General features: G+C 44.4%; 1 protein-coding gene across 1 annotated transcript in view; it reads left to right on the top strand.

The window, feature by feature from the left end:
* The first annotated feature begins 318 nt into the window (after positions 1-318).
* Positions 319-27,508, top strand: part of LOC126456923 (uncharacterized) — a 260,935-nt gene continuing 233,745 nt past the window's right edge. The window contains exon 1 of the mRNA XM_050092856.1: positions 319-417. Within this exon, the coding sequence (XP_049948813.1) occupies positions 363-417 (55 nt within the window). The 5' untranslated portion in view covers positions 319-362. The remainder of the gene's footprint in view (positions 418-27,508) is intronic.

A 27,508-nucleotide genomic window follows, 5' to 3' on the forward strand; every position in this document is an offset into this window, starting at 1 on the left:
TGTCAAGACCATCACGGTGGCACCCTGTTTATTATCTATGATGTAACAGGCAGATGATGCTCAGCCACCACGAGTAGTCGATTCTGACCTGAAAGTCGCTCATGCAAAACGGGCTTCAGCCGCTGCGCTCGTCCAAACACGTCGCAGGTGCGTGTGTCCGCTGCGCTTTTGTTTTGTTGGTCGCCGGGCGGGGGTAAGGCGAGCGGCAATAACTCGGGCGGTGCGCCGGCAGGCTGCGCGCGCAGCCGGTGGCGTGTCGTGGTGGGGGCGGCGCCCGGCGCGTCTGCCCCCGGCCGCCTCACTCGGCCGCCCGCCGCTGCCGCCGCCGCCGCCTCCGCACGCCAGCAGCTGCCCCCGCCAGCATGCTGTGCGCCGTCTTCGCTGCCGTCCTCGTGTGCGCCGCACTAGCTCCCACAGGTAACAACACCTGCCACTGTCCCACCGAGCTGCCCACCTGACACTTTGCTAGTCCTCAAAATTACATTCTTGCTTCCTCTTGCCCTTCAGATGTCATGGAAACTACAGCCGCTATTCTTAACAAACCGAGAGCATAAAATTAATGATAAAGCTAATATTAAAAACCATCTACATTATCATTGTTTTTACCATGCCAGGGTACCCAGCTTCATTGTCTGGACTTCTATTTCTATATAGGAATGTCAACACGCCAGATACATGTACTCTTATGTGGGATCTGTAGTGCATTTTTAAATACAATTTCCGAAATTGTTGTAGGGTATATAATTCCCACCATTTCGCAAACTGCATTTATGAATACTCAGCTACGCATATCTGGCGTGTTGATATCCTTATATGTAAACTGAAGTCCTGACGATGAAACTGTGACTTCGAAACGTACGCTGGTATGATGAAAACACTGTAAATGTAGATAGTTTTAACCGTTAAGTTTAAGTCCAACTTTTCACATAAAAAATCATATTGTACAATCGTGTGCTGCTCTGCAAAACATTCGTTACTGCTGCCAATTTCGAAAATTTTCAAAAAGCAACTTAAGCCAGAGAAAATTTGTGCAGAAGATTCAGTGTGTTAACATTGTAATCGTCACGTTCAGTGTCAGTTTCTGGCGCATGACAGAGCGAGGCTGAACATGTATGAATCCACATTTATACAGTGACTGAAAAATTTCCTGTGCCTGATCATGGTTTCTGATCACCAAAACTGGTAGCAATAATATAATTTCCGATGTGTAAGTACGGTCTGTTGTGCGCCAGCTACTGAAAATATGTCTTACTTTTCCTTTTATTCTGATGCAGTTTAAACTTCTTACCTAATGTTTTTCCCTCATAAACGAATCGCTTTCTCCTGTACATTTGGTGAGCCACCTAGACTGTTACCGTTAAATATTTTAGAAAGCAGTGATGGCGTAAAAGACAGATTTCCGAAGTGTGGTAATACACAAAACATGAGTATTTTTCAGTATGCTCCATGCTGGCAACTTTTTTGTCTACCGATATATAGAATCAATAATTTTTGTGTGGTCCGACGTACATCCTTCTTCGACATCTCGGTGGTCTTTGAATTTGAAATGCAACGTTTGTCAGCGTTTGAAATGAAACGTTTTACTACAAAACAGCCAGTAATTTTGCTAAATGTGAAGGTGCCCATTGCTGAAACACTGCAGTTTCAGCTGTTGTTGTGTAAACAAAGACTAGCTCGTCTGAAACAGCATATGGCAGAAGAACTGATCCTCACATCCGGATCACTCACAATTTCTTCAAGAACATTCACTGCCAACATTCAGAAGTGTTATTTAATTTTGCTCCTCCTTTCATAAGTCTCAAAGAATCTTTTGAAAAGTGCTTCCATATACTTGCTTCAGTATTTTAGAAGACACGAAATTTAGTATCGTTCGAAGGCCACACTATCCCTTGACTGCATGTCGGTGCAACATAGCCGCATCAGTCGCCCTGAGTTGCATGTAAGCTGCAGCAACGCTCTCAAACGTAAACTTTATGATCACTCATTATAGTAACTATACAGAAAATAGCTGTCACTTTTGCGTACCGTGAATACTACTACACTTTATCTCTGTATTTGCTCTATATATGTAGGAATAATAGTTTTCCACGCTTTGTGGGTTTCCTGCGACCTATTCGCGAAGTTACCTCCAGCAAGTGTATTTCCTATTAGTATTTGCTGAATTGCAGCATTCAGAATTTTACATGAAGGTACATCGACACATTCGATGTACACTATATTTCAATTAAAAGTCAGAGTTTGGAAGCAAGTTGCTTACTTAGAGAGGTCGCAATGTCATACGACGTACAGCTACCCTTATCTTACTACGACAGCGTCTACAAATGCCACGCCGAGAGACTATCTACAGCGTTGCGGCACACGTAACCCGATGTTTTCTTCTGTTCGTCCCGCAAAGCTGCGAAATGTGCTGCACTCGTTTTGAGGGCTAACTTGGCAAATTATAGAGTTTAAAAGTCTCCCTTGCATTACTGAACAGTCAAGGTAAAAATGGAAAGATCTGGTTCGTAATTGTTGGCCCAGTACTGGAGCCAAATAGTTATCCACTGAGTCCTGGTAGGCTTCGTAACTGAAGTTTAGAAGGGCTAATACTGATGGATCGAGAAATGGATCGAGACCAAATCACAAAATATACGTCCTTCCTATGATGTCCGTTAAATTTTGCGGTGGGAGCAATGTCCTGTGGTACTTACTTCACATTCAGTGGGACCATATGCGTCTAACGGACAGTCAAAGTCGGTATCAGTCTGTCAGTTCAAATCATGCTCTTCCATTGTTATGGAGTCCGTTGGTAACCACGTTTCCCACCCGTCTAATCGCAACGAAGCGTTCTTATCTGTGGCCTTTGGTTTAATCAGCAGATTCCTAGTATAAACTCACTTCTACTGTTTGTACTAGGACTGCATTTATCGAAAGTATATTTCCATCGAAAGAAGCACATTCTACACCACTACACACTGAAGATATTGCCGGTTAACGTATCTCACTCTTGGCAGAGAGCCGGCCGCGGTGGCCGAGCAGTTATAGGCGCTTCAGTCCGGGACCGCGCGACTGCCACGGTCGCAGATTCGAATCCTGCCTCGGGCTTGGATGTGTGTGATGTCCTTAGGTTAGTTAGGTTTAAGTAGTTCTAAGTTCTAGGGGACTGATGACCCCCGATATTAAGTCGCATAGTGCTAAGAGCCATTTGAACCACCTTGGCGGAGGGAATTGTGAAGCGCAATTGTTTTTTGTTTACTTTTGATCACCGTATCATTCACAAGAGAACCACGCCTACTCGTAATCACTGATTCATGGTATATGATACAAGGTGAAGCTTTTTGAGTGTTTGTGTGGGTCGGTTCATACATTAGCTATTTACATCGGAGGGTTTGGTTCAAATGTCCCTGAGTACTATGGGACTTAACTGCTGAGGTCATCAGTCCCCTAGAACTTAGAACTACTTAAACCTAACTAATCTAAGGACAACACACACAACCATGCCCGAGGCAGGATTCAAACCTGCGACCGTAGCGGTCGCGCGGCTCCAGACTGTAGCGCCTAGAACCGCTTGGCCACTCCGGCCGGCAGGGAGGGTCTGGGAGTCGAGTCCCAATGCAGAAACTTTTTTCCGTTGTTTATTTGCAATTTTTACTTTACTCACACTGCAGATAAACCGAAGTAATGCTCAGTTCTTTATTATCTTCATGGCAAGTAATTCCCAAGAAAAGACTCAGTCGCAGCGTCCTCAAGGACTCTGCAAGTAACTTTCCAAGAACGGATTGTAATTAAAACCTACAGGGCTTCCGTTGATTTTCGAGCAGCCTTCGGCAGCTACAAGTGAACAGTAAGTGGCCAGTGTTTTCGATGAATATTACCACAGCACCGTAAATCATCAGCTGTGAAATAATGAAAGACTCTAATTTTGTATACAAAGTTCTCGTGTACGCCCTACAATTCCAACCCGGAAATTTATTTGCAATCCCAATTTGTTTTTGCCTTTCCTTGTCATGTCTTTAATGAAAATATTAAAAAATGCCGTACACTGAGCTTTATTTCTGTTTATTTGCTCTATAAGTAAGGTAAAAATTGAAAATAAAAGAAAGGTTTCCACATAGTGAGTCGACCCGACGACCCTCGGGTTATCGTTCCGTATTCTTTCCGCAGCGCCAGTCGCTGCCTGGCCACTAGGTTTACACATATGCCTCATATCTCGCCCATCTAGCGCTAAAAATGCTACGTTCTTCTAAACGCCTGGCCGTTTGGATCTCCCACTTCCGTTTAAGGCCATCCCCTGCTAATAATACACATTAACGTGAAATCGGTGATGATTAGGTGGGTCCCCTTGCTAGTGTTGAGCGACTCGTATGAGTGTGTATGAAATATAATGTATTGAATGAAAGAATGGGTAAGATCGTAATAATTACACTTTCAGTCTCGAATTCTGTTAATGATATGTCTGTTTTACACTTAACAAACATTTTGTCTTCAAAATAAAGAGATTCCATAGACGTAAGACGCGCTTCAGTTGCGCATAATATTCGCGTAGTTTCTTTTTAATGGTGGATGCAGGAAATTATCCCAACCATATCCTACCAGTTATAACCGCCGTGAAGTCCGGTGTACTCAGCGCACGCGTATTACTGGTCTGTAGGCTCCCGGATCGCCATACATCCTTTGACAGCGGTATCATTAAAGGTACATTGGACAAGAGAACAGCAAACTTCATCCTGAAAACGGAATCACTTCATGAATTAAATGTTGCTAATGGATTGTCTGTGTTTGGATTACTGGCGTATTGATGAAGAAAACGGACATAAACCGACAGTAACATTGTTCCACATAATTTTTACATCTGTTTCCTCTTTAGTGAGTGTACGTAGATGTACATCGTCTGTTATACTCGTAGCTTAGTGATCACTGATCACTAAACGCAGTGAATGAGAACACGACACGAGGTCTATATCGTTACTGGGCTTTTTCAGTGTGCGTCTCCAAAACTTTCTCGATCGCAACCATTTTGTGACGCTCTCATGTCATCAAGGTTTAACAAAACTAGACCTCCGGATCTGTACACCATGTTTCAGAGACGTGCTGAGTTTCAACTTTATCCATGATAATGAATACAGGCTGAAACACTGAATTAAAACTTGTATCAAGACCGGGATTCGACACTGGATCTTGTACTAACTTAGCAGATGCACTAACCGTTGCGTCACCCTGAAACAGCTACTAACACAGCTGTATGGATTGCCTTAATACGTCTCCCTCGCTAATACAGACTCCACGCCTCAGTCCATCCTGATGTCCCCCTTCTTAACTCATATCAGTTTTGCAGAGGCCTTCTAACACTGGAATAGCTCCTTACCATTGAACCAAAAGAGGATAATCCTGCCTGTACATCAGGCTGAGATGATATGTTAATCAGAAGATGTTATGTGTTGCAGAGACGTATTAAGTCTCAGCTTTATCTATGATAATGAATGCAGGTGGAAGCACTGGATTAAAATTTGTACAAATGCTGGGATTCGAAACCAGGTCTCCTTCTCACGAGGCAGATGTGCTATCTACTGTGTCACCTTGGCAGTACAGCTAACACAGCTGCATAGATTGGCCTAGTAGGTCTGTATCCCCAACACAACTCCAATTCACGATTCACCCCGTCCTGATTTTCCCCTTATTAACTCGTATCAACTTCTGCCTGTATTCATTACCATTTTTTCAAATGCTTATAAGCTATGGGACGCCACGTACATAAAATACGTTGCTCATAACGGTATTTTCTTCGCATAAAATGTGTGAATGAAGAATGCAAATGGTTCAAATGGCTCTGAGCACTATGCGACTTAACTTCTCAGGTCATCAGTCGCCTAGAACGTATAACTAATTAAACCTAACTAACCTAAAGACGTCACACACATACATGCCCGAGGCAGGATTCGAACTTGCGACCGTAGCGGTCGCTCGGTTCCAGACTGTAGCGCCTAGAACCGCACGGCCACTCCGACCGGCAATGAAGATTACAGTTTAACATCCCGTCGACACTGCGGTCATTGGAACCATCTTGACATTTGCCTGGAGCGATTTAGGGAAATCACGAAAAACCTAAACCTGGGTGGCCGGACCGGGACTTGAACCTTTGTCGTTCCAAATGCGACTCCATTGTGCTAACCACTGCCCAACCTTGCTCAGAAATTTTTCTTGTCATCTGATTTTTTAAACGAATACCACTTAACATACTATTTAGAAGCACCCTGTAAAACACGGAATGACGAAAGTGTGTGTGGCCGAGTGATTCGCTCAGTTTGGGATTTAACCCATAACATTCTACTGGTCAAGTGGCGTCAGGGGTACATGCAGACACCAATTACCAGTAATATTGCCACAAGCCTTGTAACAATGCCAACTCCATCGAGAACCTGGAAAAGAAAAGGAGAAGGAGATTGTGCTTGTTAAGAAGGGCTCGTGGTTCAGGAAACGGTAGGATTGCAAAGTTTCTGTGGTTCGTGTGGGTGTAAGCTCTTAACGAAGTGTAATTCAGTTTATTAATAAGTGAAAAAAGCCCAGAGATCACACAAAATAATAAAAAAACCAGAGAACTCGGTACTGAGATTAACAAAATATCACTTAAGTCCAAATACAAGGCAATACAATGCATAAAACTTGCCACGTTAGAAACAAACACTTTACGATAAAGGGGGCTCAGATTAATATAACAAATAACAAAAAACTAGTACCTAATATAATACAACAGAGTAACAAATAATTAGCTCCTCTGGATTGATTTAGCTTTACAATAAAAGGGGCATGAATTAATATACAAAGACAACAACAAAAAGTAAAAGGAGACTACGAGAATACTCAGTATGAGGTCGTGTCCCAGAACTAAATACTTAACTTTACCAAACCAAATCTGACGCTTTATTTAATACTAAACAATTAATACAAGACAGACAAAATTCACAATAAAACCAGCCATATGTACACCCTGAAGTACACAAAAGATAAAAACAATAAAACCATGGAATACAACAGCACCAGTAAGTAAAATCTCACTAGAGTCACTTCGATCAAGTAGAACTACTTCGGCTAAATACAGGAGACTGAAAGCAGCCTCGTAGTGTTTCTGAAATATAACAAATAGGTGACTTCAGTAGGCCAGCCCTGACTCGGTCATATGTACTACAGGCTAAGCACAGGTCACGCCACATTCAGTCTCCTCTGTCGTATCCAACAACACGCCACAGCGACCAACTCTTCACACCTAGCTTTGCTGGGTTCCGAGGAACCGCAAAGCCAAGCACCTTCCGCTGCTCTATCTGAAACAATGCCTCAAGCTGACAGCGGGGCACCACCAGCCACAGCTGTCTGTCCACCCGGCAGCCACGCTACATGCTTCGCCTCTCCTGGTGGCTCTTCCCATACTCCCAGTCGCTAGTAGTACTCTCTGTCGCTGGCCGTTCCGAACTCTCTGTGCTCCACTGTGGCCGTCAATATCGTGGCGACAGTGGCCTGTATGTTCCCAGTCCACGGGGAGCTGCATCGACACTGGCGACACCCTCGGCCAGTAAGGCCAACTCAATAAACAAGCTCAGCCAGTGTGCCATGCATGTCCCCAGTGTACCACCAACGACTTGCCCGCCACAATCCGTGGACTTAGGTGCTAGCTCCAAGATGTAACTGTCATTACAGTTCCTTCATCAGACTGCCCACTGCTGTACCTCATGGGCACACCTCGTCTTGGCGTGGCACTGCATCCGCATGACTAGCAGATAAGTGCACCTCCAACTATGGCACAAACAGGCGCTGGGTTCTAAGTGGGGAGGCTATTCAATAGTGCTGTGAATTGTAAATTACGAAATTCTGCGGCCATGAGGCTACGAGTACCTCCATGTCGAGTGCAAGAGAAATTTTTTTTAAAAATGTGGTAGTGTGTGTGTGTGTGTGTGTGTGTGTGTGTGTGTGTGTGTGTGTGAGTGTGTGTGTGAGAGAGAGAGAGAGAGAGAGAGAGAGAGAGAGAGAGAGAGAGAGAGAGAGAGAGAGAGAGGGGGGGGGGGGAGAGGGGGGGAGAGAGAGAGAGAGAGAGAGAGAGAGAGAGAGAAAGAATTGTATCATTTACATTTCAAACTTTACAGTGGTACTATACCCATGACAGGAGAAGTTCCAGCAGTTTTTTTCGTAAGTCAGCCTGAACTACCAAAGAGATGGGCACAAGGACTTCACTACTCGCGGATATCTCATGGCATGACTATAGTGCATTATTTTTATGTACTACGGTTGACACTTTCAGTTGTACTTATAGTTCTTATTTTATTTGAAACTGATTTCAGTGTCACATTACATTATTTTAGGAACATTCTGCAATGTACTGCTTGTTAACGTTGACTGCCGCCGTCTTCGCCATTACTATGATGTTGTTCATTGTGAATTCGCAGGCTTGCCCCATTACCCAGTACGGCACACCGAATGTCTGAACATCGGTATTCTGATAGGCGGAGGCAATCAAGTTTAAAAAGCTGTGAATCTCAGAAGGGGCCTGAAGATAGTAATCGATTGCTAATGAAGTAGGACGTATATTGTTGAACGTGTCATGCGTGCTATATAAAGTTATAGTAAAAGCTTTTATCCCATGATATGTCGCAAGATGGACATATGGAGAAGGTGCGTATTGGTTCCACAGAAAACAGCGACAGCAGTTCGTGGAATTCTTATATTTTATGACTGTCTTTTCCTGCCATAGAAAGTAAGACCTTTTTTAACTACGTGAGACTCACCTCACCCGGTATTTATTTTATTTGTTTTGTGAGAACGTTCCAGATCATCTTAGAACATTCGAAAACATCGTAAAACTGAACACACTAAAAAATCGTTAGCAAATTAGTATTTCACTTTCAAAACCATGTCGAATGCTCAAAAATACTGTTCAGTACTCTTAAACACACTGAAGTATTCAACAGAACATCCAATAGTTCTAACAAAATTTTGCCACTCACACAACACATTCCTTCTATTTCTCTACTAAATTTCTTGACATCGCAGAAGTGATATACTTGATCTATTTTACCAATGAAAAACTGTTTTTTGTAATCTTTAGCCTTGTTGTAACGGAATTTTTTACCTGCCAAGTTGTAATATCTACTTACTTTTCTTTGCGCTTCCCATACACTAATGTTTTGCTCATGTGCTTGCGGTTGTTATCCTCCACGAACTAAACTCATTGCAATTCTACTTGTTTCAGTTCGTAATCTGATTTCTTCGGCAGTTTCTCTATGGCTACCTGCTGAGTGTAGCACTCGAACCTCCTCTGTAATTTCATCTCGTTGTTCATCTTTTAAGTTTTCTCCCAGTCTATTCATTCTCTTTCGCTGTGAAGTTAAAAATTACAGAATAAATAAAAACGAAAACCCACTGATGATGGCACAGTGGAGCCGAAACATGTTTGGGTGCTGAGAAAAAACGGTGTTTTGCATAACTGGCGGACCTCACATCCAACAATTCTAACGGCAAACAACGCCAACACAAAGAGCCGCAAATTAAAATGATAAAAAAATGATTCTGGCTTTTCAGCAGTTTCATTTTTTCTTAGTTGTTTCTGTTTCTTTCTTTTCTTTTCACCGCTGGCAAGATCTCCACATCAACTTTCACTTGAATCTTTTTCACGTTCTGACGGTTTAATTTTTCCTCGATCCGCTCTAATCGACTTCCAAATGTAAACTGACACGTGCACCTCTCCATCGCATATGTATATACCCCTCTGACCTGGAACGGACAAACAACACTTTCGCTTACTAAATACCGCCCACAAAAAAAAAAAAAAAAATTAAAGCAACCTGAAGACATGGCAGAATGTCAATATAACCTCGTACACATACATGCCATCGTCGGGTGTATCATCTGAGTTGCAGTTCTCTGTAACAGGTAGGATGGCCAGAAGACAGCATTTTTTCATCGTTTTTAGTGTCATTACCGGCCGTGGTAGGGTCTAAGGGGTATATAAACGTCAAATGTTGATTATCACTATGGATGACACAGACATGTCGCTTACTGATATGATATATCTGAAAGAGTTTGAAAGAGGCTTCATTGAGGATCTCCATTTGGCTGGTTGGTCGAATCAGGAATTGCCACGATTGTGGGGGAGTCGGATGTGACAGTGACCCGATGCCGGACTACATGGCAACATGAGGGCAGTCATACTTGTCGTCAAGATTCCAGTCGGCCCTGTCTGGCTTCTTCAGACCTGCGCCTGCCCTTCCAGAACAAGTACTCCCTACTACATCCTTTGTCACCCCACACCCTTGGCTGGAGACTAGCAGCAGACGGCCTGGAGAATTACCGCCACATGCGTAGGCTGCCGTCAATACCACAACGCAAACGGCTAGGACTGGAGCGCTACCGTAGCCGGGAAACATGAACTGCTCATGAATGGTGTCGCACCATGTTCAACGATGAATCGAGGTTCTACATTACCCCAGATGTGCGCCGTGAGCGACTATGGCGGAGCTCTGGGCAGAGGTCTCATTCTTCCAAAGTTTGGGAGAGGCACAGCGCTGTTGCTCCAGGCGCCTTGGGATCCAGAGGATATGACTCCAGATCACGGCTGGTGGTGATTGGAGGAACACAGATGCCACAACGGCACGTGATGGACATCTTGCGTCGTCACGTACTACCTCTCGTGAGACAGTATCATGGTGCTATTTTTCAACGAGACAATACTCGTCTACACGTGTTTGACCTGTCTGGATGATATTGTACTCCTGTGGCAGGAAGATTCTCAAATCTATCCCCTGTACAACATGTGAGAGACCAGCTTGGTTGTCAGTTGCATCGAAGTGCTAGAATGGACGACAACAAGGCCTTGTTACATTAGTTGTAGACTAGCTTGTCTTAGAGCAGAATCATTTCTTGCATCCAGGCATTGAGGTGCCACGTCATACTGAAAAATGAGTTCATACTGCAGAGTTCTTTGTAAATTTCACTATATTGTAATCACTGAAATAACATCGCATACCTCCTCAGCTCGTAAAGTTTCATTTCCTTTCCTCCGTCCCTTCTGGATGGTTCACATCTAGTTTTATTTTATTTTCATTTTTTTATTTTCTTTCGGCAGTGTATACAGTGTGTTCCATTTGTCTGAAGACACTGAAATATCTTGAAAACGACACGCTGGATCCAAAAAATTTATAATTCCGTTTATAATTAAAATTTGGACGTCTCAAACGGAGACATCCAATGATACGAAACTGGAATTTCCTACTCCAACCCGTGTTTGGGGACAGATGGTGGATGGGGGAGGGGGGGGGGGGGGGGTAGAGCAACTTTGAAATCTTGAATGGTAACCCACATTTTTCGCTGCAGATTTGGATTATACGGAAACAAATACATCAGTTTTATCTGAAACATATTTTTTTCGTTTCGCGAGACATGATGCTGTACTTGAAAAGATCAAAATAGGTACAAAATTGTATGTTTCAAAATGCTTTCCAATGACACTTGATTTAACGCCTCATCTCCACGCTGCGAGAATAGGACAGACAGCTGTTTCATAACTTTTAATTGGAAATCCCGTTCTCAATGTTATATTCCTCCTACGAAACGAAAAGGGGATTGCTCGACGCACCAATGAGGCCGCGAGACAAATTACGACTTATCATAACTGACGTTACAGTCCCATTAAAAATTATGAAATAATTTCCTGTCCCACCCTCACATCGTGGAGCTAGGGGAGGTTAATTCAAGTGTCATTCGATAACGTATTGAAACAAGGTTTTGTATCCATTTTAATTTTTCCGATTACAGCGCTATGTGTCACGAAACAAAAAAATGTTTAAGACAAAACTTATGTTTTCTTTCGTAAAATCTGAATCTGCAATGAGAAATGGGAGTTACCGTGTGAGATCATAAAGTGGCCCCTAACCTCCACATGAGGGGTGGCGTAGCGTATCTAGCTTGGTATGGCTAAATGTCCCGCTCCGAGACAAATAAAAAGATTTAATCAATATTTTTTTCGGATCCGATGAGTTGTTTTCGATATATTTCAATGTCTTCAGATAAATTGAACATCCTGTATGTTGATTTACATCCCTTGTTCACATGTGGTAAGCGCAAGATCGTAGTTTGTCACTTCGAGCAGCCTTACCAGAGGGAGAATTTGAGTGGTCTGAGCGAGGTCCACGTGATGTGATGGCCCTGGAAGGAGCTTGTGACGTCACACTAATAGGCTTGTCCGCTACTCTTCGGGAACTTTCGGCTCCGTGCAGGGCCCATGCGAAATCAGCATTTAATTGAAAAGGTCGCTAATCGCTATCGGCAACTGGCATGGCTTTAAACGCACTGTTAATAATCATTAAACTCGTTTGAAATAGTTACTCACTCCCCGCCGGAGATGGGTGCTGGCACTCGTAAGACCTATACTGTCACGTGCTGTAACGTGCGCGCCACACTTTGTCTTTCTCGTGGGCCTCGAGTGTGACCTGCTTTGCTCGCAGCGAACGACGTTCGTCGAGCTTCGGCGGATGTCACGTCCCGGCCGTGCGATACGGCCATCAGTTGTTCCAGCGATCGTCAGTGCAGCAGGAAGCGTGACGTTAGTTCTGCCTCGTCGTCCGCGCTTAACTGTACTACTAATGAGAGATGACTCTGACATCTGATACCTATTTGCAGTCTTACTGGTATTCAACATTTTCCATAGATTAATGTTACAGCTCGAGATGTTTCCAATGATGACGTCTTTATTCCCCCACATCAGTAAACGAATAAGCGAAATATCGGCCGTTAATTGAAAGCTACAAGGGGCATTCGTACGTAATGCAACACATTTTGTTCCTTAAAGCAGGTTGGTTTTATTCAGGATGCCAATAGACCATAGTATTAATGACTCTTTTGGCTACAAAATCCTATTTTTTAACATTATCTCCGTTCAACATGCCGACCTTACGCCACCTTACTAGGAGGGCTTGTATACCAGCGTGGTACCATTCTACGGTCGACGTCGGAGCCAGTGTCATGTTTCATCAATAACCTCCCCATCATTCTCCTGCCTGCAGAGTGCATCCTTCATCGAGCCAAAGAGATGGAAGTCGGAAGGTGCGAGATCCGGAAGATGAGGAAGAAAAGTCGAAAGAAGCTTTACGAGCTCCTCTCGGGTGCATAGACTTCTGCAAGGCCTTGCGTTGCCGGTGAGTAGAAGTTTCTGTGGCGACGAGCACTCTGAAATCATTTCTTTAATTTCCTGAGGGTAGCACGATGCACATCACAGTTAATCGTTGTACCATGAGGGACTACATTAAACCTAAAGAGTACCAGAAGGCCGTCGCCGTGATATTACCGGCTGAAGGTGCGGCATTGAACTTGTAATTCGGAGAAGAGGTGATGTGGCGTCACTCCATGGACCGCCATTTTGTTTCCAGTTCGAAGTGATGAAATCATGTTTCACCGCCTGTGACGATCTTCAACAAAAAATTATCACAATCAGCCTCTTAAGGCGCAGACAACTCCGCACAGATGTTCCATCGTTGCTCTTTGTGGTCTTCTGTTAGTCGGCGAGGAACTCAGGGGGTACACACCTTCGGGTACCCCAACTGGTGGACTAGTGTGTCAGTACAACCAACACAGACCTCCAGTTGTGCAGCGATATGTTTGATTGTGATACGTCGATCACCTTGAATGAGAGTGTTCTCATGTTGCAACTCTGCAGGAATCACAGCTGTGTGCGGCCGGCCGGCACGCGGGAGATGAGACAGGTTTGAGCGACCTTGATGCGATGATGACAGACGCCTCGTCCAACGACTCACCGTGCTTTTGTTCACTGCCGGGTCTCCGTAGATATTCTGTAGACGCCTACGAATAGTTGCTCTCGGTTCCGCCAATAGAAACTCAGTGATATCCCTCTGATTGGAACACACCTCCGTTACAAACGCCCTTTTGAAGGCTACTTACAGCGCTGCCACCTATCGGAACGTCATATAACTATAGAGACTGAAGTGGGAATATTCCACGATGTCCCACAACAAATTCCGCATTTTTTTCAACCGAAACTGGCCGACAAAAAATGGGTTGCATTACTTACTGAACGCCCCTCATACAACCCCAGCTCAAGATGTTCTCCACATGGGGGTCGAATACGGTGGATTTTAACGCGAAATTCATCCGACCACGACATAATATCCTGGAATATTTTAGCGATATGTACCCTCTATCACACTTCACTCCATGGCTTGAAGAGCATAGACGTAGGTGTAGATAGACGTAGGGCCATCACTATTTCCTTAAAGCAGTATTCATTTAGTGTGTTTTGTGCTGACTTTACACTACTATCAGGATCTTGGTCTTTTAATTAGGATGTAGTGTTTATTATGGTGAGAAGTAGCTGGGTCGATTAATGCATGTATTCTTTGTATTCAGTATTATACTACTTAAGTCCACGCAACGTGGTAAGCGTTTCTTAGAGAGCATCTTATGATTTGAACAATGTCTCTTTCTTCAGATAATCGACTCATTTTTCAAAGCAACGAACCATCAATACACCTATTGTGCAACGACTTGCCTATCTCCATTACTTTATTTTCTTTCGTAAAGCGAAAAGTGCACGGCTCCTGAAAGATGCACTGGCTGGCTTCAATGTCTTTCATACTGTCAGAAGGGCTGAATACAAGACCAGTACTTGCACTGGTAGATTATTCGGGTGCACAATGAATCCAAGATTTTTATTTTACTAAAAAGTAGTCCAGATCGCAATACTTTTTATTTGTAATTATGATAACCGGTTTCGGTTTATAACGCCATCCTCGGACCAAAGGCTCCAGATGGCGTAAGTAGTCTGCTGCTCAGTAGTACCCACTGGTACCTGTCAGTAACAGCTCACAGTACCAGTCGGTATTAGTCATTTGGAGCCTTTCGTCCGAGAATGGTGTTATAGACCGAAACAGGCTACCATAATGAAAATTAAGAAGTTATTGTAATCTGGACTGCTTTTTATTAAAATACCGTACTATGCACGAACTATGAAGTTCCACAGGTAAGTAAAAAATTATTAATTTATGTTCTTGATTAGTGGCTATTAGCTATGAAAGTAACTCTTTAATTATTTTTTTTATTAAACACTGACCTACAGAATTTTCCCCGTCAGAGACAACTCAGACATAACCTATTCATTTATTACCCAAAATATACAAGCCCAACGCAATCTGACTGCTGTACATTGACAACATGACTTCCAAAAATTAACACAAAAGAATAGCCCTGAATTGCAAGAAATAGTAATAATAATAATACAGATACAAAAAATATGAAATTAAAGAAATATGAAACTACCTCCAGCTCTGTTAATTGCCTAAACTCATTTCCATCACGAATCCCGATAGTGGAAACCTATTCTTTTTCATAAGTCACTTACCTCACAGAAAATCTTCGTAACACGAACTAGAGCAGTTACAGCAAGTAGCAACAACGGCCAGCTAAAAAAATATTCTAACTACTATAGACTCTTAACTACTAGGAGGCATATGGTTAGCCCAAAGGAAGATTTTGTTGAAGAGCAAACAATGTATCTATCCAACATTGTCAACCATACATTCACCCTCACATATTTCCTTTCGTATTTTCTGATAAACATATCATTTCATCTCACTTTACAATCCATCTTCTGCCAACACAGTGTCTCCACTAAGAAAATCATGTCCATACACTTCCCTATCCACTTGCTAACTGCTAGTCCGTCCAACCGCAGAATATCTTGCCGAGGGTGCACAGCTCTGTCAGCGATATTAACACAGTCCATAGCGCTGCCAACGTACAAACAGGTTACTTACAGCTACACTGGGTAACCTGTTGAGAACTCAACGTATTTTCCTAGACCTGTCCAGCAAAATGCTTCGAAGGTGCCCTACCTTCACGTCCGAACACAATTCTCACAATGTTCAAATGGCTCTGAGCACTATGGGACTCAACTGCTGTGGTCATAAGTCCCCTAGAACTTAGAACTACTTAAACCTAACGAACCTAAGGACAGCACACAACACCCAGCCATCACGAGGCAGAGAAAATCCCTGACCCCGCCGGGAATCGAACCCGGGAACCCGGGCGTGGGAAGCGAGAACGCTACCGCACGACCACGAGATGCGGGCTTCTCACAATGTTCTCGACGGTATTGAGATTAGTAACGATATACTGATGTTGAAATATCCCGGAGTACGTGAAACAACGCTTTCCGATTCCTTGATGAGTGAGAGTCTTTCAAAGCAGTTTGTGTTCGTTTCCTGGGGACACAGAGAAATAGTGACCACAGTTTTTGCAACACAGACAGTACCTGACGCATCGAATCACAACACGCACTGCCGCGGGTGATTTTCCTAAGTGAGTTATGAGCATATTCCTGGCTATTTATAGGTCGTGTTTAACTGAGATCAGCAAGAGTGCCCCAGCGAGACAGCTGGACATTCTGTTTCTGCCTGGCAGAGAATTAACGTCGTCTCGGTTCGTTTAACTGCAGTGGTGCACGAGAGTGTGGGTTTCAGTCCGATGGCCTTCCTTGTTAAGCGCTTGGAGCTTTGCCAGAGGAGCTTCTCATGACAGAATGATGCCAACACGTTTCCGTGATCCCCTCTCGGCTGACTGCAGTGCAGCCGGGCAACGCACAGAAAATGCCCGATGCACTAAATCACAAACTTAAAAAGTACATTTCTCTAGTAGCTCACTCATGCAGTGCAGATACGGTTATCTGAATTAAAACTTCTTCAGAAAATTTATGATACATGACAACTGTGCACACTACCGGTACTTCAACACATAGTCCTGTATTTCGCGGGCGACATCCTTACAGAGTGATCAGTTCAGAGTGATCAATAATCAGAGGGCGCTATTTTTGGTCAGACAGTTGCTCACAGCATTATACGATGCTTTAATCGAAAAGAGGAGAGGACACATTTTAAAAGTTTTATAGTTGTTTTCCTTTAATAAAATATCTATAGAATGCAGGAGTTGCTGTGTAATGTAAGTTTCGTGTATGATTTCTTTCAATTGCATTTACACATCAATCAAATTTCTTTTAATTTTTAATATAAAGCGACAGCGTACAAGTTTGACTTCAGGATTTGAAAGTGTCCCGTTAGGACTAGTGTCTCTGTAAGCAAGACAAATGGTATGATATACAATGTTCGTAGTGTAATTAGCCAAAATCCTTTTCTTCTAGCTCTGTAGTACTGTAAACACAGGATCAGAACCCAACTGTCATTTAATTTCATATTTTTTAACAGGCTGAGGATGGACGACACTGTCCGAAACCGTTCAGTCTGAGTTAATAAACAGCGATCGACAGATGGAAAATTAGTGTCTTCCCTACAAACAAGGATCGCGGTAACTCGTCAACCGACAATTATATCCAGTTTTTAAGAAGCGTCGGAGGAGTTTGAAAAGTAGGAAAGAGGTAATGGCTGGAGTCGTATCTGCAAAATTCATTCAACAACAGTATTTCCTGTTAAGACCTACTATCCTCATTCCATATCTCGTGTCTAACAATTTCTGTCTTTCAGCTAGTTTCATAATAGCGTTCCCTCTGTTGCAGAATGATTACAGTCATCTCACAGTTGCCGGCCGTGGTGGCCGAGCGGTTCTAGGCGCTACAGTCCGGAACCGCCCTGCTGCTACGGTCGCACGTTCGAATCCTGCCTCGGGCATGGATATGTGTGATGTCCTTAGGTTAGTTAGGTTTAAGTAGTTCTAAGTTCTAGGGGACTGATGACCTTAGAAGTTAAGTCCTATAGTGCTCAGAGCCATTTGAACCATCATCTCACAGTTACTTACACTTCAAGTACTACAAGTCCCTTTAGTTACACAGTTACAAGTCGTATACTCATGAAACCGATACCGCAGGTTTCATTACAACAACTTTAATCTGTTCAGTTAAAAACCTGTTGCTATTACTGTACCTGGGAGCGAGGGCATTCCGGTCGGCTTAGCGTGGGTTTTTATTGTGGACGCGCTGAATAAGTTGATAGTTCAAATGGCTCTGTGGACTATGGGACTTAACTTCTGAGATCATCAGTCCCCTAGAACTTAGATCTACTTAAACCTAAGGAGATCACACACATCCATGCCCGAGGCAGGATTCGAACCTGCGACCATAGCGGTCGCGCGGTTCCAGACTGTAGCACCTAGAACCGCTCGGCCACCCCGGCCGGCTTGATAGTACACCGAGGTGAGAAAAGTCATGCGGTAGCTCCTAATATCGTGTCGGACCTCCTTTTGCCCGGCGTAGTACTACATCTCAACATCGGAACCCTTGCAAAAATATAGTGCCATGCTGCCTCTATAGCCGTCAATAATTGCGGAAGTGTTGCCAGAGCAGAATTTTGTGCACGAACTGACCCCCTCGATTATGTCCCATAAATGTTCGATGGGATTCATGTTGGGCGATCTGGGTGGCCATTTCATTCGCTCGAATTGTCCGGAATGTTCTTCAAACCAATGGCGAACAACTGTGGCCCGGTGTCATGCCGCATTGTCGTCGATAAAAATTCCGTCGTTGTCCTGCAAGGAAGACCATGAGTGGCTGCAGACGGTCTCCAAGTAGTCGCAACATAACCATTTTCGGTCAATGCTCGGTTCACTTGGACCAGAGGACAGAGTTTATTCCACGTAAACACAGCCCACACTCTTATGGAGCCACCACCAGCTTGGGATCATCAGCTCTTACCAATTGGAACTGGGACTCATCTGTACAAGCTACGGTATTCCAGTAGTCTAGAGTCCAACCAATATGGTCAGGCGTCCAGGAGAGGTGCTGCAGGCGATGCTGTACTCTTAGCAAAGGCACTCCCATCGATCGTCTGCTGCCGTAGGCCATTCACGCCAAATTTTGCCGCACATACCTAACAGATACGTTTTCCGTACGTCCCACATTATTTTCTGCTGTTATCTCACGCAGTTTTGCTTGTCTGTTAACACTGACAACTCTACGCAAACACTGCTGCTCTCGGTCGTTAAGTGAAGGCCGTCGCCCACTATGTTGTCTGTGGTGAGAGGTGATGCCTGAAATTTGGTATTCTCGGCACACTCTTGACACTATGTGTCTCGGAACATTGAATTCCCTTACAGTTCCCAAAATGGACTGTCCCATGCGTCTAGCTCCAACCGCCATTGCGCGTTTAAAGTCTGTTAATTGCCGTCGTGCGGTCATATTCAAGTCGGAAACCTTTTCACATGAATCATCTGAGTGAAAATGACAGCTCCGCCATTGTACTGACTTTTTATACCTTGTGTACGCGGTACTTCCGCCATGTGCATATGTTCATACCACTATCCCGCGACTTTCGTTAGCTCAGTGTATATGCACAATTCTCTTGAAACGATTCACAGTGGGATGCGCTTTCGTCAGTCACGACTGTACATGTTTACTGAAATCACGTGTTTCCGGTAACGGCAATCGGGCATCATGTGCAATAATATCGTGGTCGTGCAGTGTAGCACTGCATCTTCATGACGAACCTGCCTGAGCGGCGTTCATTCCCCATCACTTACTCTGCACGCAGTACGGAAGTACGCGCCAGGCAGTTTCCTTAATCGCTGTCATGCGGGAGCGCCCACACTGGGTGAGGGGCAATTGGGCGAGGGCCCATGTCACGCGGCTAAGGAAACACGGACTTATACAGCTTCGTCACAGCGTACCGGCACTAATTGGCCTGCCAAGCGTGATAGTGCATTTAGAATTTGAATTTTGTTTCAGCTGTCGAATTTCCATGTTTTATGTGGTGAAAGTATAAGCTCTGTACTCCTGAGATTCACCAGGTACTACCACAGTGACTGAGTATGATTGTTGTTGTTGTTGTTGTTGTTGTGGTCTTCAGTCCTGAGACTGGTTTGATATAGCTCTACATGCTACTCTATCCTGTGCAAGCTTCTTCATACCCGAGTACCTACTGCAAACTTCATCCTTCTGAATCTGCTTAGTGTATTCATCTCTTGGTCTCCCTCTAGGATTTTTGCCCTCCATGCTGCCCTCCAACGCTAAATTGGTGATCCCTTGATGCCTCAGAACATGTCCTACCAACCGATCCCTTCTTCTAGTCAAGTTGTGCCACAAACGTCTCGTCTCCCCAATCCTACTCAGTACCTCCACATTAGTTATGTGATCTACCCATCTAATCTTTAGAATTCTTCTGTAGCACCACATTTCGAAAGCTTCTATTCTCTTCTTGTCCAAACAATTTCTCGTCCATGATTCACTCCCATACATAGCTACACTCCATACAAATACTTTCAGAAACAACTTCCTGACACTTAAATCTATACTCGATGTTAACAAATTTCTCTTCTTCAGAAACGCTTTCCTTGCCATTGCCAGTTTACATTTTAGATCCTCTCTACTTCGACCACCATCAGTTATTTTGCTCCCCAAATAGCAAAACTCCTTTACTACTTCAAGTATCTCATTTCCTAGTCTAATTCCCTCAGCATCACCCGACTTAATTCGACTACATTCCATTATACTCGTTTTGCTTTTGTTGCTGTTCATCTTATATCCCACTTTCATGACACTATCAATTCCCTTCAACTGCTCTTCCAATTCCTTTGCTGTCTGACAGAATTACAATGTCATCGGCGAACCTCAAAGTTTTTATTTCTTCTCCGTGGATTTTAATGCCTACTCCAAATTTTTCTTTTGTTTCCTTCACTGCTTGCTCAGTATACAGATTGAATAACATCGGGGAAAGGCTACAACCCTGTCTCACTCCCTTCCCAACCACTGCTTCCCTTTCATGTCTCTCCACTCTTATAACTGCCACCTGGTTCCTGTAGAAATTGTAAATAGTCTTTCGCTCCCTGTATTTTAGCCCTGCCACCTTCAGAATTTGAAAGACAGTATTCCAGTCAACATTGTCAGAAGCTTTCTCTAAGTCTGCAAATGCTAGAAACGTACGATTGCCTTTCCTTAATCTAGCTTCTAAGAGAAGTCGTAGGGTCAGTATTGCTTCACGTGTTCCAGTATTTCTACGGAATCCAAACTGATCTTCCCCGAGGTCAGCTTCTACCAGTTTTTCCATTCGTGTGTAAAGAATTCGTGTTAGTATTTTGAGTATGATTATGTGTAACGAAAAGTGATAATCGATAATGAATATTACACATGATCACTGATTTAGCTGTGGAACTGTGAATTTGCGTGAATGATTAGCTGATGAATTAATGTGAATATAGCGTCCGTCGGCGTACACTGTTGGTGAAAATCTCCCGTGTTTCCGGCTTGCTGGCAGTGTTGAAATACCGCGACGTTTCGACGAGTGTCACACTCACCGGAAGGCGATGGGTATGAGACCAGTCGAAACGTCGCGGTGATTTAACAATGTCAGCAGACTGGAAACCGGAGAGTTTTTCACCATCTGATAAAACAATGTTCACATTGAGTCTGCAGCTAGAATCGGACTGACGTTGGGACATATTTAGCACAGACCAAATGGAAAAGATTGACAAGAAATGTATTCGCGACTGCTCGTACATTGAGATTCCTGCCTTACAATTTATTGGCGTCTTATGAATATTTGTGCTGGAACGTGACTAGAATCTGAATTTTCCGCTTTGTGCGAGCGGTCGCCTTAACCAGTTCGGTTATCTGAGCAAGCTTCCAGGACCGAACCAAATCTTCATATGTCACCGTGCGTCCACGTATTGCACTCGCACAATCGCTGTGATTCCCACATAGGACGTTGCATAGTAGACTGTTAAACACAGACTCTGCAACTGCACTGAAAAGCTAAAGAAACTGGTACACGTTTCTGATGTCGTGTAGTGCCCCGTGAGCAAGCAGAAATGCCTCAAGATGACGTGGCATGGACTTGACTAATGTGTGAAGTAGTGCTGGAAGGAACTGACATCATGAATCCTGCAGGGCTCTCCATAAATCGATAAGAGTACGAGAGGATGGAGGTCTCTTCCGAACAGCACGTTGAAAGGCATCTCAGACATGCTCAATAAAATGCGTGTCTGGGGAGTTTGGTGGCCAGCTGAAGGGTTTAAACTCAGAAGAGTGTTCCTAGAGCCACTCTGTAGCAATTATGGACGTATGGGATGTCGCATTGTCCTGCTGGAATTTCCCAAGTCCGTCGGAATGCACAATGGACATGAACGGATGCAGGTGATCAGACAGGATGCTTACGTACGTGTCACCTATCAGAACCGTATCTAGACGTATTAGGGTTCCCATATCACTCCAGTTGCACACGCCCCACATCATTGCAGAGCCTCCACCAGCTTGAAGAGTCCCCTGCAGACATGCAGGGTCCATGGATTTTCAAGATTGTCTCCATACCTGTACACGTCCATAACATCGATAAAATTTGAAACGAGACTCGTCCGAACAGCAACATATTTCCAGTCATCAACAGTCCAACATCGGTGTTGATGGGCCCAGGCGAGGTGTAAAGCTTTGTGTCGTGCTGTCATTAAGGGTACACGAGTGGGCCTTCGACTCCGAAAGCCCATATCTATGATGTTTCGTTGAATGGTTTTCACGCCGACACTTGTTGACGGCCCTGCATTGTAACTGGCAGGAGGTTGCGGAAAGATTGCTCTTCTGTCACTTTGAACGATTGTCTTCAGTCGTCGTTGGTCCCGTTCTTGCATGATCTTTCTGCGGCCGCAGCGATGTCGGAGATTTGATGTTTTACCGACTGCATTCTTGATATCCATGATACACTCGTGAGATGATCGTACGGGATATCCCCACTTCGTCGATACCCCGAGATGTTATGTGCCATCGGTTGTGCGTCGACTATAACACCACGTTCAAACTCATTTAAATCTTGATAACCTGCCATTGTAGCAGCAGTAACCGATCTAACAACTGCTCCAGACACACACGTGGTGGGGTGAGAAGGTTCGGTTTCGAATAATTGGATGTCTCTCTCTGAGACGTTGACGACGGCAGCGCCGTATTCGGCTTGTCTACATATCTCTGTATTTGAATACTTATGCCTATATCAATTTCTTTGCCGCTTCAGTGTAGTATTTATACGCCTAGGTAAAGGCCGCGACAGTGATAAAGAAATCTCATCTGATGTGTATATCACACCACTTGTGCACCTGCAGAACGGCGACATACGAAGGTTTGTGTCGTTCCTGAAAGCGTACTCGGATAGCCAAAGTGGTTAAGGCGACCGTTCGCGTAAAGCAGGAGATCCGGGTTCGTGTCCCGGTCTGGCATAAATGTCGCCATTAAATTGTACAGCTGAAGTCCCATCGCATTTGCAGGTGCGAATAAATTTCTTCTATTTTATACAGCTGTAACACAGCAGTGTCCTAGTCATACTTGCGTGTCTGAAAGACATTGCATAGTAGACGTGAACACAGACAATGCAAACAGAAAAAGAATTTCGCTGAGAAACTTGACAGCTGATTATCACTGTCTACTTTGTCCATAAGTAACAAAAAACCTCAGTCCAGCTACACAGTAGGCTCTTTGGAGTAAATAAAGTAAATGAACAAATAGGACTCGTCGCAACTGATAATGGTAAGGAAGGAAGCACAAGGGGTAGTCGTAAGGGAAGCACTTCGTGCATGCGTGCTCTGAAAATTCGAGGCCTACGTGGGAGTAATTGTGAGTGCGTGACATTCGCGTGGCAGTGCACGGCACTCAGTCGGCTGTGTCACTAAGCGAGACAGCATCGGTCATCTTCGACAACGTCTACCAACCTATGTGGAGAGTATTCTAACTCTGTCTTGTGCACAGCGGCCACGGGCCACAAGCCTGTGGAGCTCTATACAGACTCTCAGACACGATGAAATAGGAGATAGAGAACCCACGTGCTAAAGCGGCAGTCTCGTAACTTACGAAGCCAAACATACTGCATGATTACGCTGCCAAAGTATGAGTAGCCTTTAATCAGTATCCCATCAGTTGTTCGCTCACATGTGTTACGCAGTATGCTAGTTGTATAGCAATATGAGAACATTACCTTTACACCCAATATACGAAGTGCTGCACTATAGTTCGATTCTTTTAACTTGGCGGTTCGCACATGCCCGCCCAAACGCGGGAGATTGTTGCGTTGCCAGTTGCACGCGCCAAGCAAACTTACGTTTAGGGCGGAGCGCGCAGTTTATTAAGTAAAGCCACCACGGCCGCATTAACCCTTTCGCTGCTACAGAGACGTGTTCCCCGCATTCCGTGCTGTGCGCGATTTTGTCATCACTGCACTGCTCGCCTGTGCACACACATGGTGTTCCGACTGCTTTGACACACCTATCATTCGATTTCACAAAAACTATTTGTCCCAAAAATTTGATTTTTACACATCTTCTTGACTGATACCTTCCCCCCATAAATGACTTAACTTTGCTTCGATGTTAAACACAGTTACTGTGCAGGATTAAATGTGGTAAACCACTGCACGAAATTTTGAAGAGTTGCAGAGGTAAAAGTCCATAGCGTATACTTTCCGTACGAAATTTCAAAAAATTACATTCAAACGAATAAAATTCATGAAGTAAGACACTTCGATATCATTTTTAAATAAAGAAAATATTAAACACTGAACAATGTTAGAACTCGGAACCTTTCGCTTAGTAGCAAAACACTTTAACCATTACACTAACGCAGCTGGACATTCAATGTACTTCCTGGAGGACTTTAAACTAGGACGCAAAATACCGACAAACCCTGTTGGTATGACTATGAATTTCTCACGTTTCGTTGAAGTACAATAAGAAATAAACAATTACTGTTGTTCTCCGTTGCGAAAAAGCGGTTAGTGAGAATGATACAAACACCCTTCCTTGCTATCGCCTGAATTAGGAGGCTTATCGCTTGTTTGGTTTAATTAATTATCAGAATATGAAGCAACTGGCATAAAGAATGTTTTTTCCAAACTTTCTCTAAAAGAAATTCTGCTATCAAGACATTGTTTTCGTTCAGTTACTTTATTTATGACTGAACGTTTCTAAAACTGAAGACACTCGTCCGTGCTCCGCACTGCAGTCGAGCTCTGGCAACGTCGTTCTCTGTTCATTGGCTGACTGTGATTTGTGACGTCAGATGCGCAGAACGAACCTAAACTCGCCGCCGTCATAAATGACGCGCACTTTAGTGTCAGTCCTAGCCGAAGGAAAGGGAAATTTTATCAAAATTCAGTGAAGGCGATGTTGGAAGATGAAATGTGGGGCCGCTGGCATAGTGTGGCAACAGTCGACAGCCAGCAGGCCACGCAAGGTAAATATGGCGCTCACGGGCGCGGTGCTGCAACGGCGGTTTGCATGCACGATACGTTTTGAGTGGACCAACAATGAGGCAGGAAACTCCAACGTTGCTTTAAGTTATTGCGATGTATGAGGCGGGGCACTAGACCAAAGCCAAGAGTGGCTGATGTGTGTAAATTGATCCCTGCCATAGTTTCTGTCTCTGCTCGTATTCTATTTTCTACGTACTTGTTCGGGCTATATTCTGCCTCTGGGACACAACACCGTGGCGAGTAGGAATGGTAGTGTGGAACTTGGAGATCGCACGATCTGCCTGAAAGAGGGCACTGACAGTGGTCTGCAGCGGATCCAGGAGGGGCTCCGTTCCACTCGAGACTACACGTTCACTTCCCACCTGGCGTACTGGGGTCCGGGCGAGGCTTACGCTGCGGGAGGTGAGCAGCACTGCAACAGCGCCAGAGATGGCGACGGGTGTTGCCATCTGGCAAGCACCACTAGCGGCAAGTTGTGGCACAGCATTCAGGAGGGTGCGGGTTCAAGTTCTGGGCCTGTCCTGGGAGCAGTGGCAGCCCGAGAGCCACGGGTGACCAGTACACCCTCCTTCATCCCATGGTTGGACAGAGCAGGCCAAACGGGGTGGAGGGCAGCGAGGACCAGGGACTGGAGCAGTCTCCAGAATTGCGGGCAGCAGCTTGGTGCAAGTCGCAACGCATCGGCGGGCAGTGACCACGAGAGCGTGGACTTCCAGCAGGGTGGCCTTGATGACGGCAGCAGCGGCGTCGGCATGCCAGGAATCTGCTGACCCAGCTGGACTCACGGGACAGCGTGCAGACAGCACGCCGACACTATGCTTCACCCACTGAGTACTGTAAATTATCGGAATAAACAAATGTTACCGAATACCGCTGTATCACTCTGCACTGCCCCTTGACGCTCTTGAACTTGCTCGGCCTACTGACAAAATACGGTGCGGTGGGTGCCGGCTTCAGCTTGGCCATCTGGAGTTCCGGGTTCGACACACCGACCCCACAACAAAAAAAAGTGCAAGCCCCAACTCCAGCTTTCTGAGCACGTCACATCTTGAGCCAGTGACTGCTGCAGCATAGTGTGTCATCGATCCCTACTTTCCCGTGTGTACACTACTTCTCTCGGATGAACTTCGTTGCATCAGAAATGAAATGCTCACTATTGGATGTACACATTTCTGGTCCGTTGAAAAACTGCACTCAGACTGTGAAGGGCCAACCTCCAGGTTTGCAGTCAAAATATGAATGTTTACAATAAGTGACTGGTTAATCGACCGGTATGTGATTCTTCCTCCCTTAGGTGTAGCAGAGTGCATTGTATCCGTAAGAGACACATTCTGTACGATTTTGGAAGAGACCTCACCTTACCTTCGAGCGTATGCAGGGTGACCATAAATGGTCTGCAAAACTTGTAAGGGTGTTGCAGGGGAGATTATCCCTCAGAAATAGTTGTTAAGAAAAAAATTAGATAGACTGCGTTATTTGCAAATTATTTGGGACTGGAGTTAGCCAATCAGGTCGTTATGCGGTCAAATTCAAGCACTTCCACGGACTAAAATGCGGTTATGCACAGACATCTGTTGGTCGCCGCGCGGGATTAGCCGAGCGGTCAGGGGCGCTGCAGTCATGGACTGTGCGGCTGGTCCCGGTGGAGGTTCGAGTCCTCCCTTGGGCATGGGTGTTATGTGTTTGTCCTTAGGATAATTTAGGTTAAGTAGTGTGTAAGCTTAGGGATGATGACCTTAGCATTTAAGTCCCATAATATTTCACACACACCCTCACATCTGTTGAAACTTGGGTCACCACTTGTTCAGATACTCATTACAAGTTACAATGTCGTTTTTTCGGCAGTGATAAATTTAACCTAAGAGAGTAAAAGCTACATTTGTTCGGTCTGAGGAAACCAAACGAAGAACAAGCTTGGCGACACTGTCTCCGTCATGCTACTCGAATACGTGCGCGCGATGACGTGATTGGCTAACTATAAAGTTAAACAATTCTGAAACGAAGCTATTTTTTTCTTAACAATTATTTCTCAGGGATAATCTCATCCGCAACACATTTACAAACTTTTCAGTCTGCTTGTTATCACCTCTACTTGATACAATCATGACGGACTCCCCAATTACAGTTGATAAGGATGTTAGAGCAATGGAGTTGTGGGGTGGAGAGGCTGGTAGTTGTGGGAGTATAGGTATTTTTTCCTCAGTAACACACCTTTATTAAAAACAGATGAACTGTAGACACAAGAAACATGCTTGGTATTGAAACACAATAAGAAAAGTAAAAATAAAATACGCTTAGCGCCAAAACGAAGTAATGCG

This window comes from Schistocerca serialis, chromosome 2, assembly GCF_023864345.2.
Source record: "Schistocerca serialis cubense isolate TAMUIC-IGC-003099 chromosome 2, iqSchSeri2.2, whole genome shotgun sequence".
Taxonomy (NCBI): Eukaryota; Metazoa; Arthropoda; class Insecta; order Orthoptera; family Acrididae; genus Schistocerca; species Schistocerca serialis.